The following is a 16417-nucleotide window of genomic DNA, read 5'->3' on the forward strand; positions in this document are numbered from 1 at the left end:
TGGTTGCATATCTGGGTGTAAAAGTTGCACAAGTACCACTTCCAGAAAGCCTTTTAATTTTCCTCCTAAATCAGTTTCACCATTGTGTGTGGGAAATTTAAATTTAGGTTAAAAAAACAACTTAGAGTTATTTGCCTGAACCTGAAAGAATTCCTAGATTGTTAGCGGGTGATTCATAGAGCGACACACAACAGAATACACAACACCTTCATCATAAAGAGCTTATTATTCACTGTGCTTGTTAGCAGGAGTGCAGCCCCAAACCAATGTTCAGAGCCAAGTTTAACAAAGGAAGGAAATCACACTCAATACGTGAAGTCTGTTCCAAGAGCTGAGGCTCAGACTAATCACACAAAAACTTGTATAGCCTTTGTGAGGACAAATGAATTTGTGGCATGCAAAGCTCAGCGTAGGCAAATACCACATAAGTAATGTTCTCTATGTTGAATGTGCTCACTTGTGTTTCTTACCACTGCTTAAATTCAGGATTACAATGCACTGAGCTGAATTTATTATTCAGAAATGTAAACATTTGCTGAGTTGAACTGGCTCATATTAACTTTTGCCACCTTGAAAAGGATGTGGTTGAAAAAAGAAACACATATATGTGGATGTATATATAAATTGCACACTGGGGTTCCCCAAAAAGAGTAAATAAAGTGTGTGGAGTCTCATTTTCTCTCAGTAAACTTAGTTTGCCGATAAGCACTTCACTCATATTGGAGCACTTGGCTGAGGGAATCAAATCAAACTAGAAATCACAGCAACAATTGCCTGCATCAAAACATTTTTACTGGAAGGAAATTCGTATAAGAGGTCATTCATATTTCTGGAGCAGGCTTGAAGCAGCACACTCGCCTGCTTTGCACTTCCAGTTTCCAGTCCAGAATTTTTTCGAATGTTTGAGCAAACTACAGCTATTGGTTTTTGGTACTTACATCTGTGACACGTGTTAAGTACCAAAAACAAAAACCAGTGCACCACCACCTGGAGGAATAATCGTTATTTCAAGAGTAACATTTCTGCAGATTAAAACAAAAATCTATTTTTTTCATTATCGCAACTTCATGAGTTGATCCCTATGAGAAATAAAACCAGCAACATCAGTGTGAAGGAAATCTTCCTTCATTTGTCAGGTCTTTAGGTCTCTATGTGGTAATAGGCCACGTTTCACACACCGGTCCCTTACTGTAAGCAATGGTTCATTGTTTATTTCTAGCATTGCTCATAGTGTCCAGCTGGACCCGATCCCCAGTGGCAGTTACCACAGCAACCAAGGTCGAGCACAGACCCTCGCAAGATAGGACGAGACAGAGCTTCCGGTGAATAGCCACAACACCCTACAACTGCAACACCCCTCAGGGTCGCGATTTACTCAGATCTTCTCCCAGAGGTACGGAAGTGTTTCAGAGTTACACACAACGTGACCTGAACGTGACATGTGACTTGTGACTTGTTAACTGGTTAACTGCTCGTCTTTGTTTCTCCTTGATCGATCAATCTTCCAATAAACGCTTCTACCTAAAACATCTGGATTCTCCTGAACCTTCTTCCATCAGCTGAGGAGATTTCCATCCCAGTAAATGTGGCATCTCTGGTGGTTAAAAGAGATGCACTAAGGGATAGAAATGTGTGTAAGAAAGTGCATTTTGCTGGTGAGGGCTGAGATTAAGCTCGGTGTGAGGACGACTCAGGAATACATTATTCAGTGGCTGTCTCGCCACTTAACTTATCTGACTGTGGGACTCTGTATTTTCACTTTACCTCAAGTTAAGGCCAGCCGAGGCAAATACATGGCCCATTTCTTTCACTTTATTGCAGATCACCCTCATTTATATTCATGTCTCCCTCGGGATGAATTGTAATAACATAGGTGATCCCTTAAATTTTCATTGCACCATCATCAGGTCAATTTAAAATTGTCATTCATGACCAAATACGTGCAAAAGCAAGGAACATTCCCATGAGCCTCAGTCGTACTCTGTTTTTAGTGCCAATTAGCATACACTGGCATTCTGATGCCATTAATATTATTGAAATTAGCATTAAGGATAAGACAAGTATTATTTTAAATATTTTCTTTTGATTAACAAAGGCCGTAAGATAAAACAAAGTGCTAATTTGTGTTAAATTCCTTAATGAATGAAAACTACTTCCATTAAGCACACAACATGCACACAACCACGGCTCTGCCTGTGCCATCCAACACGGGTGCATGCTCCCAGCAATGCTCCCCCTCATCAGGATGCTATGTCACCTTTAACAGTCCTGCTACAGTAAAGGGACACAGATGTATTCACTCACCATGCGGCATGTCTCTGTTATCACCAGAACACATTAAACAAGTGAAAATCCCTCACCTCCATCTGAAAATGTTTATGCTGAACACAACTTCTCCCACAAACAATTCACTCACTCCTCCTTTTCTTTCCCAGAAACCAGAGTGTGGTCGATGTATCTCCACCATTTGACTGCACAGATGTTGTGTTACAGACAGCATATTTGGTCATAGACATGGTTTATAATTAAAGACCTGGGAGGCCGTTCCAGTGTATACTCTGGTGGTTACAGCAGCATCCACTTCTCTGAAGGAGATCCTGCCCTGGGGCCAGTCAGACTTGCTGGAGCGCGATGCACAGCTAAAACTAGACATTCAGGAGTGATAAATTATCGAACTGGCGGTCTGTTGAAAGCTCAGCTTGTGGAGAAGACTTTGTATTTCTTTGTTTTGTATTCAAGTCACAGATGTTGATTAGTTAAATTTGCTTTTGCAGCCTGAAGAGTTTTTTTTCTAAATAGAAGGACCTTCATTTACACAATAAAATATTTTCACAGTCACATCGCCTGTTACATTATTAATTAACAGCTAAATCACTGTGTAAAGGGCCAAGGCTTATTCAAATATCAGAGAGCAATCCCAAGGTTCTTGTTTAAGAAACACGTTGGTATCAGTGTATCATGAATTATTCATTAGTATGGCGGGGGAGAACATATAACAGATTCGCTTACAGAAACATAATTCAGCCTTCATGAAGTAGGTCAGTAAATGTTTCATGACAGAACAGTGGGTATGACTTCATGCCCACCAGAGGATGTGTGTTGCATCGGTGTGGGAATGCCAGTGTTTGTGGTTTGTCAGCTCGGTCTTTGCCTCAAAATATAGCTGACAAACCACTGCTTAGCATAGATTAAAATTCTGATTTTTCACATCAGTGTTGTGCTGACTGGACGAAACAAACAGGGATTTACGAGTGTTTACATGTAACGTTCAGTGTTATTATTTCTTATCTGAAAAGTTATACCTGAAATGTCTTAGGTTTGATTGTGTCGTGTTGCATTTTGCTCTGGACGTTTGATCTTTACAACTTCTTTCAACTTAATTTACACTCTAGAGCAGGGGTGGGCAAACTGTTCCACAAAGGGCCGGTGTGGCTGCAGGTTTTTGTTCCAACCAAGCAACAGCACACCAGACTTGACTCATTTAATCAACTGATCTCAGTCTTCAGACAGTTGATTGGTCAAACTGTGTGCTCTTCATTGGTTGGAACAAAAACCTGCAGCCACACCGGCCCTTTGTGGAACAGTTTGCCCACCCCTGCTCTAGAGTAAATCAGTGAGTTCCCCTTTAACACAAGCAATAACTTCTATGTAGTCATGTTGCACATAGAAAGTAAGTTTTCATTTTAAGTGTTTATGATTATGAAATTGATGTCCAACTAGTTGTGGATCCCTTTGAGAAAAAAAAATAAATAAATAATCCAAATATTTTCTACAGTAAAGGAAGCCTGAGCAGAGAGCAGGAAAGAGATTGTAATGGCTTTGCAGATGCCACACACACTGCTCAAGGGAAGACTTATTTTTCTGATGATGGTCCTCCACTATCTCTTAACGCCAGTGGACCAGCAACCCTCAATGTGCCCACAAGCCAAGCATCATTAGTGCTCCTGAACCAGGAGTGTCGGTTAAAAGTTCTGAAATTCTCAGAAGAAGAACTCAGAAACATATTTGCAGTGATGGAAAGTAACTTGGTATCTTTTTTTTAAATTTTCTGTGCTTATGCTTATTTTGAGGTACTTGGACTTGGGTATTTCCAGTTTTTGCTACTTTACACCTCCAGAATAAGCCACTGGAATCTGAATACTTCTTCCATACATGTATAGTTTGTATCTACTCCATGTATTGTATGTTAGAATATACAGTTCTAGGTGTAGGGGTCTTGATGATATGTGTAAAGATCAGATTTTAGAAACAACGCAAATTCTGTTTGACAAACTATCAACAGAGCCATGCACATGAATTTCTCATTTTGTTCAGATTATTTAATTGACACATTTGTTTTTCAATTTTTTTTTTTAAACCCAAACAAAATTACCTACAGATAAGGACCTTGTTTTCCATGCTGACTAAAACCGTATCTGGCAGCTCTGGGTTTAATGCAGTCAGACTACAGCTGTACACTGCCCCTTAGAGGCTGAAAACAACAGATGCACAATCATATGAAATGTCCAAATAAAATTTCAAGTAACAAAAACTACACAACTTTATTTACAAATCACTTACAAGTCTATTTTGCTCAGGATCAAATAAGATAATAAAAAAATTAAAGCCATTTTTTTTTTCTATTTACATCTTATATTTCAATACAGAAATGCAAGTCAGTTTAAATATAAAAATAATGTCGGACATCTCCAGTCTGTTTTTAACAACCTTAGGAATTCGGTTATTTCTTAGGGACATGTGGTTGGCAATCCAGCCACCACCCACTTCAACCTGAACTTTCTGCTAATATCCTGGTGAAATACAGAACTGCAGGCTGAGCAGTGACGTTCTGGATGCTGTAGGCATGTCCTGTGTCAACAGAGCACACAGATCAGTATGAAACAAACAATAATTACACATAATAACAAGACATGATTTCTTTTCATAGGTATACATCTAAAGCTGTGACATTACTGCCAAAAGCTTTAGTAGATATGTGGTCACAATAGATTAACAGCTTTAATATATGTGATATTACATCCTTACCACACTGCACCATAAAGGACTGTCCTGGGTTGAAGCGGGACTGTTTACCATCGATGGTTACACTCACTGAGCTCGTTAATAAGTTAAAAACCTTTAAGAACACAATAAAGAAAGAAATGAAAACAAGACAATCAAAGTATTCTAAGAACTGTGGTGTATAAAGAGGCCTGGGGGGGAGACTAATAGAACATAATCATATGCTGAAGACAGAAGAGACAAGCAGTTTACTAACTGTTACGGCGCTGTGATCCACCCAGAGAGGCTTCTTCATGTAGGAGCCCAGCAGAATCTTTCCATTACAGATGGAGCCACAGTTCAGGTCCACCAGGAAACCAATAGCTCTGCCTTGATAGAAGTACCAGTCAAACTGGTCTGGAGTGATCTCAGCACCATCTACAATCATAATAAACATCAATATGTAACAGGACATCAGTAGAATTAAGATTACTCTTTTACGTATTAGTTTATTTATCAGTTTTGCCCTTGCCTCATTTTCTGGTTTGTTCAATTTATCTTAAAAGATTCATTTTAATCTTTAATAAACAGTAACCAGACTTCTCCCTTCATACAGAATGTAAGAGAAATCTAAACAATAAAATATACAACCCCCTCTAAATAAAAAATAAAAATATAACAGGGCTATTCTTGGTAGTAAATTTAAACCTGCTCATCTCTGTGAACTATGCAAATGGCAGTGGACAAATACTGCACATGCCGAGTGGTTTCTTTGTCCAAGAATGACCACTTCTGTAAACTGGTGGACCCTGTCTCCCTAAAAGACAACACCCTACATTCACACAACCTGATCATTCAAATACCAGCATTGTCTTTTCTACATTTTTCCCTGTTTATGTATAAATGATTTAAAACAGTTTTGGGTTTTTTCTTTGGTAATCAGACATTAAATTTTCTTACTGTCGACAGTAGACCAGAGACTCTTAAACCACTCTGTCAGGTTGGCCTTATCCTTCGGCTGTAAGATCAGCGGTTTGAGAGGGGGAGCGCACAGATCAGAAAAAGAGAGCTCAGCGTGGACTCTGGGTGACAGCAGAACTGGAACAAAGTAAACACAAAAGGAGAAGTTCGTCATTTAAAAAAAAACAAGGATGGCTTGGTGATCAAACAAAAAATTTTAATTTTAACATTTAAGCATCTGCACAGTCAGTAGTCAAATATTTGTGACTCCTATTGAAGTGGATTAAGGTTAACAGTGGAAGCACCACATGAAGCTGGTTCACTCAGTGATGAGAGCTACGTATCCAGCTATCAAAGGGCCAGATGCTGCATTTTTAATTCATCACTGAAGGTGAAAAATGCTTGGTGTAAATTTTGCAGTGTGGCTGCCCACATTTCACATCTTACAGAGCAGCTGCCAAATTAGATATTTGAAAAGAGAAAAATGAAAAAAGAAAATAGAAACACTAAAAAATAGAAACCAGAAAGAAGTGTGTGTGTGTGTATATATATATATATATATATATATAAACATACCCGAGTCATTTTTCTCCTCGTATTGCTCAAGCTCAATCATCGAGGATGGTCCACTTTTGAGGTCTTTTAACCTGCCAAAAAGGTGAAATAATAAAAACAAATACCGACAAAAAGAAGGAAAGTTTTACAATAACAATGTTTAGACATTCCCCTTACGTGTTCTCTGGCTGACAGTTGCTGTCCTGTGCGGTGTCGTGGTTGGGGGGGCTGTTCTGCGTGCTCTTGAATTCACCAGCATCCGTACAGACTGCTGCACAGTCAGTAACAGTGACTTCCACAGCAGGACGTGCAGCAACATTACGTCTGTTATTCTGACCTGTGTTTCTGCTGCTGACCACAGTCGGCGTCTCTGTGGCTGATGTGAAAATGTCTTTAAATGTAGCCAGAGAGCGTTTGACCGTCTTTGGGGCAGACAGTGGCTTCAGTTTCACTGGGGTCACATGAGCTCCCCCTAGTGGTTTTGATGAAACTGCCACGTTGCCATTTTTGGGTGTTCCAAGTCCCGGAGATTTGCTCTGCTTAGACTTCTTTTTTCTTTCCTTACGGGATTTGGGCTGCTTGGGATTAAGCTGCTGAGGTTGTGAGGAGATGTCCTCCAGGTCCTCAGACATGTTGTTAAGTGTCCACCAGTTACCAGGAGGTTTCCTCTTCCGTTTCTCTGGTTCGGCTGGCCTTAGCTCCTCCTGTGGTCTTCTGGGAGAGGCAGCCGCTGGAGTGTTGGACATTTTTTGATTAGAGACATGATGGTAGACATTCTGAAATACCTGACGCCCTGTAAAACATTACACATTGAACATCTTAATAAGGTACCTTAATTTGTAGGTCTTTATGTTCACACAACTCACTACACACTGAAAACATATTTCACTTGCAACTTAAAATCCTTGAGCATGAGGAAGACGGTGTAAACAAACCCCCAACGTTACCCCGTGGTGGAATGTAAGTTAGGACATTTACTCAAGGACTGTACTTTTTGAGGTATTTGTACTTAAGTATTTCTATTTAATGCCACTTTATATTTCTATTCCAATACATTTCTGAGGGAAATATTGTGTTTTTTTTACTAGACTACACTGATCTCACAGCTTGCAGACAAAGATTTTACATTTTACATTTTCTTCTTACCTCCTCAACCCTTCAGATTTATCGCGGGAACTTTCAGTGGGGCCTAAGCCCTAGCTTGGAAACCACCAGACTAATCCAACTCTGTATAAAGTACTTAAAACTAACTTCAACTTCAACTCCCCCACTGACTTTACCTGAGTTAAGACTGAGGTCTCGGTGTGTAAAGACCAAAGGGCTCAACTGCACAGGATCCAGGTCCTGATTCGGGACCTCCTGCTGCTGCTGCTCTGTCTCAGTCGTGTTAAATACTTCATCTGTTGCTTTCATCTTGTCTGGTGTGTCTTCTTTAGCAGGTCTGTTCTTGTTGCGTTTGGCTTTGTTCTCTGTAGCGTTAATTGTGTTCTGACTGGACAACTCTGCGGGCCGTTTCTGATTTCTTTTCTTTAAAATTCTGTCCTTCTTAGCCTTTGCTGAAGATTCTGTTGCACTGGGCTCTTTACTGTGCTGTTTGGACTTCTTGAGCGTAGGCTGGTTGTCTGTAACCTTTGTTTCCTCTGTGCTCTGAGGACAGTTCAACCACCACTGTCCAGTCTGTTTTCTTTTCCGCTTTCCAAGAATCTGACGTTCTTCACACAAACTCCCTTCAGACTCAGTCGCCAGTTTGTTCTGTTTAGCCTTTCCGTCTTCTAAATCCTTTGCTGTTTGTGCATCAGAATTCAGGATCTTTTGGTCTGTGGAACAGAAACAAAAATTATTATTATTATTATTGTTGTTGTTGTTATTATGTGAGTTCAGTGAAATGGTTTACAGAACTTTTAACATAGATTTTAAAGGAAGGGAGGAGTAAAAACCATTACTAAAAATATACCTTCTAATAAAATGATTTTAATATTTTATTTTGACTATTAGTTTTAATTCCAAGTTTCTATTGAAGCTTTTTAGAGTTCTTTTTTTTTTTTTTTCAAATCAATTCATTCATCACTTAAATATCAGGGTGTTTGAAGTTGGTCATCATTTGGTTTCAAGCTTTACAGGAGTAGGAGGAAACCGTTAAATAATTTTATAATAACTAGCATAAATATTTAATGTCAACACATAGGAAGAGATTTTAAGGGAAGGAGGTTCTTACCTACAAGAGGGCGCAAGTGTTCAACATCTGCAGGCTTCTTACTGTTCTGCTCCTGATCTTGTTCCATCACAGCCTCATCATACACCATCTCCTTTCTGTTTTCAGATTCCTGCATCGCTTTTCTGGTCTCCTTTAATGACTTAGCCCTGCTAGTCTGGACGTTTTCTTTCCCATCTTTTGAAGACTTTGAGCTCTTCATCACAGAGGACTTCTGTGCTTTCTTTTTCATTTTCTGAGAGGGGTTTTCTTCATCTGATTCCCTGCTGGCTGTGTCTTTGGGTTTCTCCTTTGCCTTGTCATTCTCTTTCAATGAAGTCTTCTTGAGTTGTTGTTGTTTCTTTTTAATTGGTTTCTCTTGTTCCATCAAGTCACCTGCAGGAAGATCCTCAGGACTGAAGTATTCGCCCTCATCATCTTTAGGTCCAACCGCTTCATTCTTCTTCTCTCTCCCTTTCTTCTTCTTCATTTTCTGATTAACAGGCTGATTTTCCAGTCTGGCGTTTGCCTTTTCCAATTCATCCTCTTTTTGTGCAGTTTCTAGTGCACTGTCCTTAGTCCCCTTATCTGTTGAACTGTCTTTGTCTGAGCTGGAAGTTCTGCTTGGCTTCTGTTTCTTACTGCTTTTGCTTGGGATGGAAAACCAAAGAGGTGCTTCGTCCTCCAAAATCAGGAAATCATCCTCTGGCTCAGGAGGAAGAGTGGGAACCTTTACTGGTGACAGCGACTTCCTGGAACTAAAAGCAAAAAGCAAGTATTAATGGATTAATCAGTGTTTTATGTTTTCTGAAATACATGGGCCATCACTAAGGTGTGCTCTAATCTCAACCCACCATGCAGGTTTGGACTGTCCAGCATCTCTAAGTTTCTGTAGAAAAGTAGTCATGTCTTTCCCCACACGGGTGGACATCTCTGCCGCTGGCTGGCTGTGAACACTTGAGAGTTTCTCAAGAGCTGCTGGTTCAGGCTTCTGTCTCTCTGCTGAAACAGGTGAATCTGTGCTTTCTTGCCTGGCAACAAACAAAAAAAAGAAAAAACAGAGTGGACTGAGTTCTCTGGGGGTGCCAGAGATGAATACTGGCCAGTGTATTGTTGTAAATGCTAAATCTTGATCCAAAGTAATAAATTCTCAAAGAAAGATACGGATACTGGTTTCAAATGTCCAGAACTGTTAGGTCACTGGACTAACTACGCATTAAAAGTCATGACTTCTTACCTTGGCACTTTTCTTTTTGTCTCTAAAACAGGTGTTTGAGGTTTCTTGTGTGTTTTTTCTTTGACTGGGAGATTCCCTTTGCTGCAGAGGAAAGTAAATAAATACGTGTGTACATGGATCTTGCAGAAAACCAATCATTATGTTGAGACTTAAAATGCCCTTACCATGACCCTTCCACCTTGTTTTTGTGACTGGACATCAAGGGTTTGCTAATAGCGAATTTGCTTGGAGGAGACTCCAACTCAGAGTCCTCACTTCAAGAGAACAGGAGAATTATTTAAAGAAAAGTGTGCTGCAGACTGACAAGTGAAAATACCCTGACTCACAATGTTAGTGCTGACTTTCAGCTGTGACACAAGAATCCCACACTTTCTAAAAACAATCATTATGTGCAGCTCTTATTTCAAACGATTTATTTCCTGCATTAACGAAGTGAATACATTTCTTACTCGTCTGTCGCGTGCCCGTTGACCCGGGGTTCCTTGATGGTTAAAGGCTCTGTGTTTGCCTCTTCTTTGTCTTCATCTTCACAGTCAAAGAGAATTGGGGACACAGCCCTGTTTCTCCCCTTGTCCTCCTCTTCTTCGCCTTCCACAACCACATCCTTTTCAATAGGGCTGGATGTCTTTACTGGCTTATGCACTTTCAATGGAATGTCCAAATCTGCACATAGGAAAACAAGAACCCTTTAATAAGAAAAACAATTAACACATTTAATATGTGTAAATTTAGAGAGACTTGAATCTCTTACCAATGTCCACTTTAGGACTGAGTGACCCAGTTGCAGGAGGCAGGACATCTCCTTCAGGACCCTAAGGAGTTACAAAACATACATTCAAAATGTATGTGTAAATACAACCATCTGGGACTTGTCTGCTACATTCACAGAGCCCAGGAATGGATATTGAAGTTATTGTATGTTATTGTACAGACAGCCTATATTACCATTTCACATGTTGGAAATGTTTTGGTCAAGTGTCCCTCCTGTGGGACTGGTGGAGCCTCTCTCTCACTCTGGTTTCTCTCAGTATCAGAGGTCTGGAGCAGGGGAGATGACGTTAACAGGTCATCGTCATGTGGGGATGAATCTGAAAGGAATAGTAAGGCACAAAAATAACATAAAAATGCAGGCCTAAATGTAAAATATTAAGGCAAATGATTCACATACTCAACTCACCCAAGTCATCAAACATCCTATCAACATCTCCCAATGTCAGCTTTCCTGCCCACTGTTTAGATGGACTGAAAACAGAAATGTCAACGTTAAAATAATTGTAATACCAACATTTGATGATGCCAATACAAATACTGAAATAAAAATAAGACAAAACATTATTTTAAACTATTATCTGCAGTTTTCAATTATTCCATTGAAGTGGATAAGATGCAAATCCCATGTTTCAGCTCTCTAGTTTCTGACTTCAGCAAAACTCACAGGACATGTGAATACTGTGACTATTTTGAGATATAAAACTGCAAAGCATACCCTTGTAGAGATTTTTAACAGCATGCTCAAATATACCTTTCTTTATTTGTGAGATAGCAGAGCTTCCGCTTTGGCCTCCTCTGTGAACAGACAGCAGGTATAGAGACAGTTAGCCCTGAGTTTTAACTGTGATAACTATAGTTTGGTTAGAGGAAAAAACAAAACCAGCAAACAACATAACAATTATTACTATGTCACTTTATTAGATACACCATGCTAAAACTATTATCTATTATCTAATGAAACAGCCCTCGTTCTTATACATCGGATGGACACATTTTATACCCTTCATTCATGTTATGTGTCTTTAATTCATTAATAGTTCCATAGCAACATAACAAAATATAACACTTCGCTCGTCATTTTACCCAAAAAGAGAACAGAGCGGATATTTGAGGATAGCTGCGTTATGTACTTCAAGATTTCTTGGTTAAACAAAATAGTAGCACAATATTATACAATGCAACGTAACAAAACAAAACACACAGGCTAAGGTTACTGAGCTTGGATGAGAGTTTGTACAAGCAGAACCAGCCCCCACTCTCCGTTTTCCACGACGTTATATGTTCATTCAGCTCTCCTTCGTCAGGAGCACAAAAGAAACACAAAAATAGCCCTTAACTTACCAATGTAGGGTACTCCATTTACGACGTGTTCTTTAAAACGGTAACGTTACACTCTATCCGACAGCGAGACCCAAGCTAGCTAGCACCCAAGCACAACAGCTAGCTAGCTATCATTTCGTTTTAAAATAACTCCCCCTTTCTTTATTCGCCCCCTAGAATAAATTCACCCTAATTCGCTCTGTTAGGAATAAGTATACAACCATGTAAAGGCTGGTGGTCCAGCTCTTCCGCTCACTTAGTAACCAACGTTAACGTTAGCAAAACAATGGCGCTGTTTACAGTTTGTAAATGTCCCGCGCACTCCGAAATCCGGCGACAACTTCCTGCCCTGAGTGCGGTCTCTCAGGCAGCACTATCACTAAGTTATAGCAGATGCTAACTTGGTTACCACCCACCACCGGATGTTAACCTACAGTCTCTGCCTTAAAAGTTAGACTACAGCTAAAATATATAATCTTGACTGGTGAAGCTTGTTACTGGTGGACAAAGCCTTACGATTGGCATGGACAAGCTGCCTGAAAGACTCCTCTGTAGGGAAAAACAACAAGCTTGTCGCAGCATCCGCCTCTTCTTCTTCTTCTTCTTCTTCTTCTTCTTCTACAATTTATTTTCCGGAAACTGGGCGCGTGGCTGCCCCCTACGGGTCACAGGTCAAAACAAACCTTGATTAATTTTAAGTCAACAACACATCATACCACACAGCGACACCGAGGTTTTAGAGCGTTAGACTGAACCCCTGAAAATGTATGATAATTGAAATATATAAATATAATCTTCATTTTGTTTTCCATAGAAAGTTCTCCACAAATATTTTTTTTTCTGTTGTATCTTTAACTTTTAGCTTTTTCACCAAACAAAACAGAAAATCACCTCACATTCTAATAATATGTAATAATGTGCACAATGGTTAGACTGTTGCAGTAGAAAAATAGTTTATTTATTTAATTGCAACATTGTCCTTTAAACTTAAGTTGACATTTGATATAAAACAAACAAAAAACAACTAAACTGATGTTTAAAAAATGCAGTCTGTACAGTAAGGTGGATCATTACAGCATTGTGCCTCTGTGTAGTGTTGTAATAGTCTCCTTATCATAGCCTAATGAGTTGCGTTAGCAAACAATACGTTAGAAAAGAGCCATAAAAGGTTCAGAGAGCAGTCAGCCAAAGTTGAAAAGAATATTGTCAGTGAAAACTATGCAACTTACGCCACAGTGCATTTAAAAACATTCTGTGTGTTCAGATTCATCAAAATCTTTTTTTTTTTTTTTTAATTATATGGCTTTATGATAAACAAAGTAATGCTAAACAACTGCACATTAATTTCGAAGATACTGGACACAAAGTATCAGTATGTTATGTTACAAAAATGTTAAGAAAGATGTTTAGCAAAATATCTTCTTCTGCTTCTTGGCAATCGCCATTGGTTCCATGGCTTCAGGACTGACATCTTCATAGAGTGGCTGTGTGACGTGTCTCCAAACCACCAAAACAATCCGTACAACAAACAGCACAGAGGCTAAAACCAGCAGCACAGCTGAGAGATTAAAAAAAAAAACACAGTACAACTTTTAAACATATATTTTTTGCTGTGTACAGTATCAACAGCTATTTTCTCATTCATAAGAGGAATGTTTTACTTTAGGAGCATTTATTTTCAAACATGCTCTAATTAGTTTTCCTTTAATGTAGATTTATTTTACAAAAGAGTCACAAAAGGTTGCATTCATTATGAGAATTATTTTCCTTCATATTGTGTTTATTTACTCCCAGCTGCCATGCTTCAGGAAGTCAGTCAAATGAAATTTAAGGCTCATGAACCGACTGTAGAGGTGATCTCATGTTTATCACATATAATGTGATAAATATATATATGGAATTCTATATGGAATTCTCTGGGGTGTCTTACCAATGAAGATGCCATTGCGACTGGGTGATTCAGCATCGTAGTTTTTGTCCAGGTTTCCAGACAGAGCCCAGATCACAACAGGGTAGATGATGAGGATGTACCGCACATGTTTGTCAAGGACAAAGTTTTCCAAAACAAACCTGTGAAATGAGCAACACAAACAAATTGCCTCAGAATCTCATTGAGGTACATATGAGATTCACAGCTCTCCGTGTAAAGCCTACTTACCACACAAGCAACAAAACAGCCAAAACAGAGTATGAGATGGTGGCAGCATCTTTTGGGGACACCTCTACATCATAGGTCAGTACAATGGTCAGGTTGATTAGAGTTGCAATGGTTGTCCATGTCGTGTATATCATCACGCCATTTTGAACCTGTGAATATAGGATTAAAAAGTATTTATGTATTGAGACAAGTACTGCATAAACACTACACATTTAAACCACATTACATTAACCTCACTTGAACAAAATAGGTTCATTTAATCTGCCACATTCAAGATTAAAACCTTAGCATATATACAATATTCTGCAAACGCTGTACATTTACAATACTAACCAACACACGGAGGAGCCACAGGTCTGCTTTGTGGTATTTCTTGAGCCAGGCTCCATAAATATGAAGCCCATGGCAGATGAAGAATATCATGGAGTAGTTTGTGCAGATGACCAGGATGAGAAAAACCAGTGCAGCAATCATCAGTCTTTAGTAAAAAACAAAAAGAGAAGAAACACGTGTGTCATTTTACATAAACATATAATATACAGCAAGTTTAGTTTACAAAGATTGGTCAAAGGAGCCATTTAAAAGCTCCCAGTGGAGATTCTCACCCTCTGTCCCAAACAAGCAGCCAGCCAATATTGAAACACAGATTGAGGCACCAGCTAATGAAGAATCCATAAGGTAGCACTGAAGGGCTACAGTAAACGTAGCCATAACCATTCCTGCAAGAGCCAAGGTTAAACATTAACATTGAGAAACGTGTATAATTGTCACTCTTCTTGTTTGTAGTTCTGACACATTATGAATTTTCCTCACGTAACAAAAAATCCACATAAGTGATATCTCAAACAACCTCTCTCTATATATAATATATTCCCAGATATTTCTGCTTGGGAGAGACACAAAGCTCTATTTGTGCATTCTTTTTTTTGGCCCTTTTTGTAAAAAAAAAATAGTTTAAAGTTTTAAACAAGACAATGTAAAAAGTTGGCCACCAACTTTCTGCAAAGACCAGCGAGGATGTAGATAATCATGGCTGTCAGCCAGACATAGATGACGCTCCAGATGTTAAAGGTCCATCCTGAGGGCGTGAGCTGGGTGTCAAACACAGCAGACACATTGGCTGTAGTTGTATAATAAGGACCTATAGGGAGATATAATGCAAACATTGAATGAGATTATAGAGGATGACAACAAATACTTATTTCTCAATAATCCAACAAAGGATAATGTTATTTAATATCCACTACAAGTCACAGCAAGTAAGTAAAAAAGTTTTCACTTACCAATCCCAACTACTGACAGACCATTGAACACCAAGCTTACTGCAAAGCCGGCAACAGAAACAACTATCGCAGCAAGACGTCCACAGTTATGTTTTCCCATCGTGATCTACTGTGAAAATTATTCAAAAACAGAAAAGATTTTTCTTAGTTAAACCACATGCACATAACCAGATGGATCTTATATGGTTGCAACATTGCTGAGACATAAAAGACACATTAAAATATTATAATTGAAATAGGGCACTAACCAGCTTGTAGGCTAATACTTTTGAACATCTAAGATAGTTTTTTGTTGAAAAGGAAATGTTGGAAAATACTGGAAAAAAAAAGTCCTGGAATATCCTTGAGCAAGATAGTTAATACCTTCCAACTGACCTGCATTTGAACCTGACCTCTGACCTCCCTTAGTGACAGGGTAAGTGAAGATAATTAATCACTTTATTCACTATATCCACGTCTGTCATTCTATCTAAATTATCTTTGGACTGGAAACCCCTGTCAAGTTTCAAAACCACTTGTGTAATGTTAGACTGGTCCACATGCTCCTACAAATTGCTGCATTTCATCCAGGATAATAAAAACCATGGCAGCTTAACAGAAAGAGCACCCCCCATGATTCAGACTCAGTAAAGACAAACAAGGCATACCTCTCTTTGCTCCTCCCTGTGTGAGCTGAGTTTTCAGTGTGAAGAACAAGTGTAACTCTGCAGAGGACAGAGGACTGCTGCCTATTTTATAGAGTGATTGGTTGTATAAGAGGAAGGCTTACGACCACTGAAAGCATCACGTGCATCTCTTATCTTGTATACATTTCTCCATCCGTGCAGTGCAGGATCATAAAAGACAAACTGTCAATACCCCCCACCCCCCCCACCCCTGCTGAGATAAGTGAAAATTTCAGTTTCTACAAATATACATACCATTATTTTTAGTTAAAATACATGCACGTAGTCACATAGAGA

General features: G+C 39.1%; 2 protein-coding genes across 4 annotated transcripts; both read right to left on the bottom strand.

Annotated features, from left to right (window-relative positions):
- Window positions 1-4377: 4377 nt before the first annotated feature.
- si:ch211-161h7.4 (enolase-phosphatase E1) lies at window positions 4378-12594 on the bottom strand. Of its 3 annotated transcripts, none has more exons than XM_041065266.1 (17): window positions 12531-12594; window positions 11446-11489; window positions 11101-11165; window positions 10869-11011; window positions 10675-10735; window positions 10373-10586; window positions 10088-10177; window positions 9924-10004; window positions 9541-9717; window positions 8711-9444; window positions 7776-8312; window positions 6673-7288; window positions 6517-6587; window positions 5941-6078; window positions 5258-5418; window positions 5026-5116; window positions 4378-4848 (listed from the first exon to the last, which is right to left on the bottom strand). In XM_041065266.1, the coding sequence occupies exons 1-17, from the start codon at window positions 12537-12539 to the stop codon at window positions 4766-4768; spliced, it is 3315 nt and encodes a 1104-aa protein (XP_040921200.1). In that variant the 5' UTR covers window positions 12540-12594; the 3' UTR covers window positions 4378-4765. The 3 variants fall into 3 exon arrangements, with proteins under 3 accessions (XP_040921200.1, XP_040921201.1, XP_040921199.1); XM_041065267.1 differs by lacking the exon at window positions 12531-12594 and adding an exon at window positions 12036-12254 and having other exon boundaries at window positions 6673-7225; XM_041065265.1 differs by lacking the exon at window positions 12531-12594 and adding an exon at window positions 12036-12254.
- Window positions 12595-13420: 826 nt separating this feature from the next.
- Window positions 13421-15555, bottom strand: LOC121200806. Its single transcript, XM_041066310.1, has 7 exons — window positions 15456-15555; window positions 15169-15313; window positions 14778-14891; window positions 14506-14650; window positions 14173-14321; window positions 13945-14084; window positions 13421-13572 (listed from the first exon to the last, which is right to left on the bottom strand). The coding sequence occupies exons 1-7, from the start codon at window positions 15553-15555 to the stop codon at window positions 13421-13423; spliced, it is 945 nt and encodes a 314-aa protein (XP_040922244.1).
- Between the last annotated feature and the right edge of the window lie 862 nt (window positions 15556-16417).

Source organism: Toxotes jaculatrix, chromosome 20, assembly GCF_017976425.1.
Source record: "Toxotes jaculatrix isolate fToxJac2 chromosome 20, fToxJac2.pri, whole genome shotgun sequence".
Taxonomy (NCBI): Eukaryota; Metazoa; Chordata; class Actinopteri; family Toxotidae; genus Toxotes; species Toxotes jaculatrix.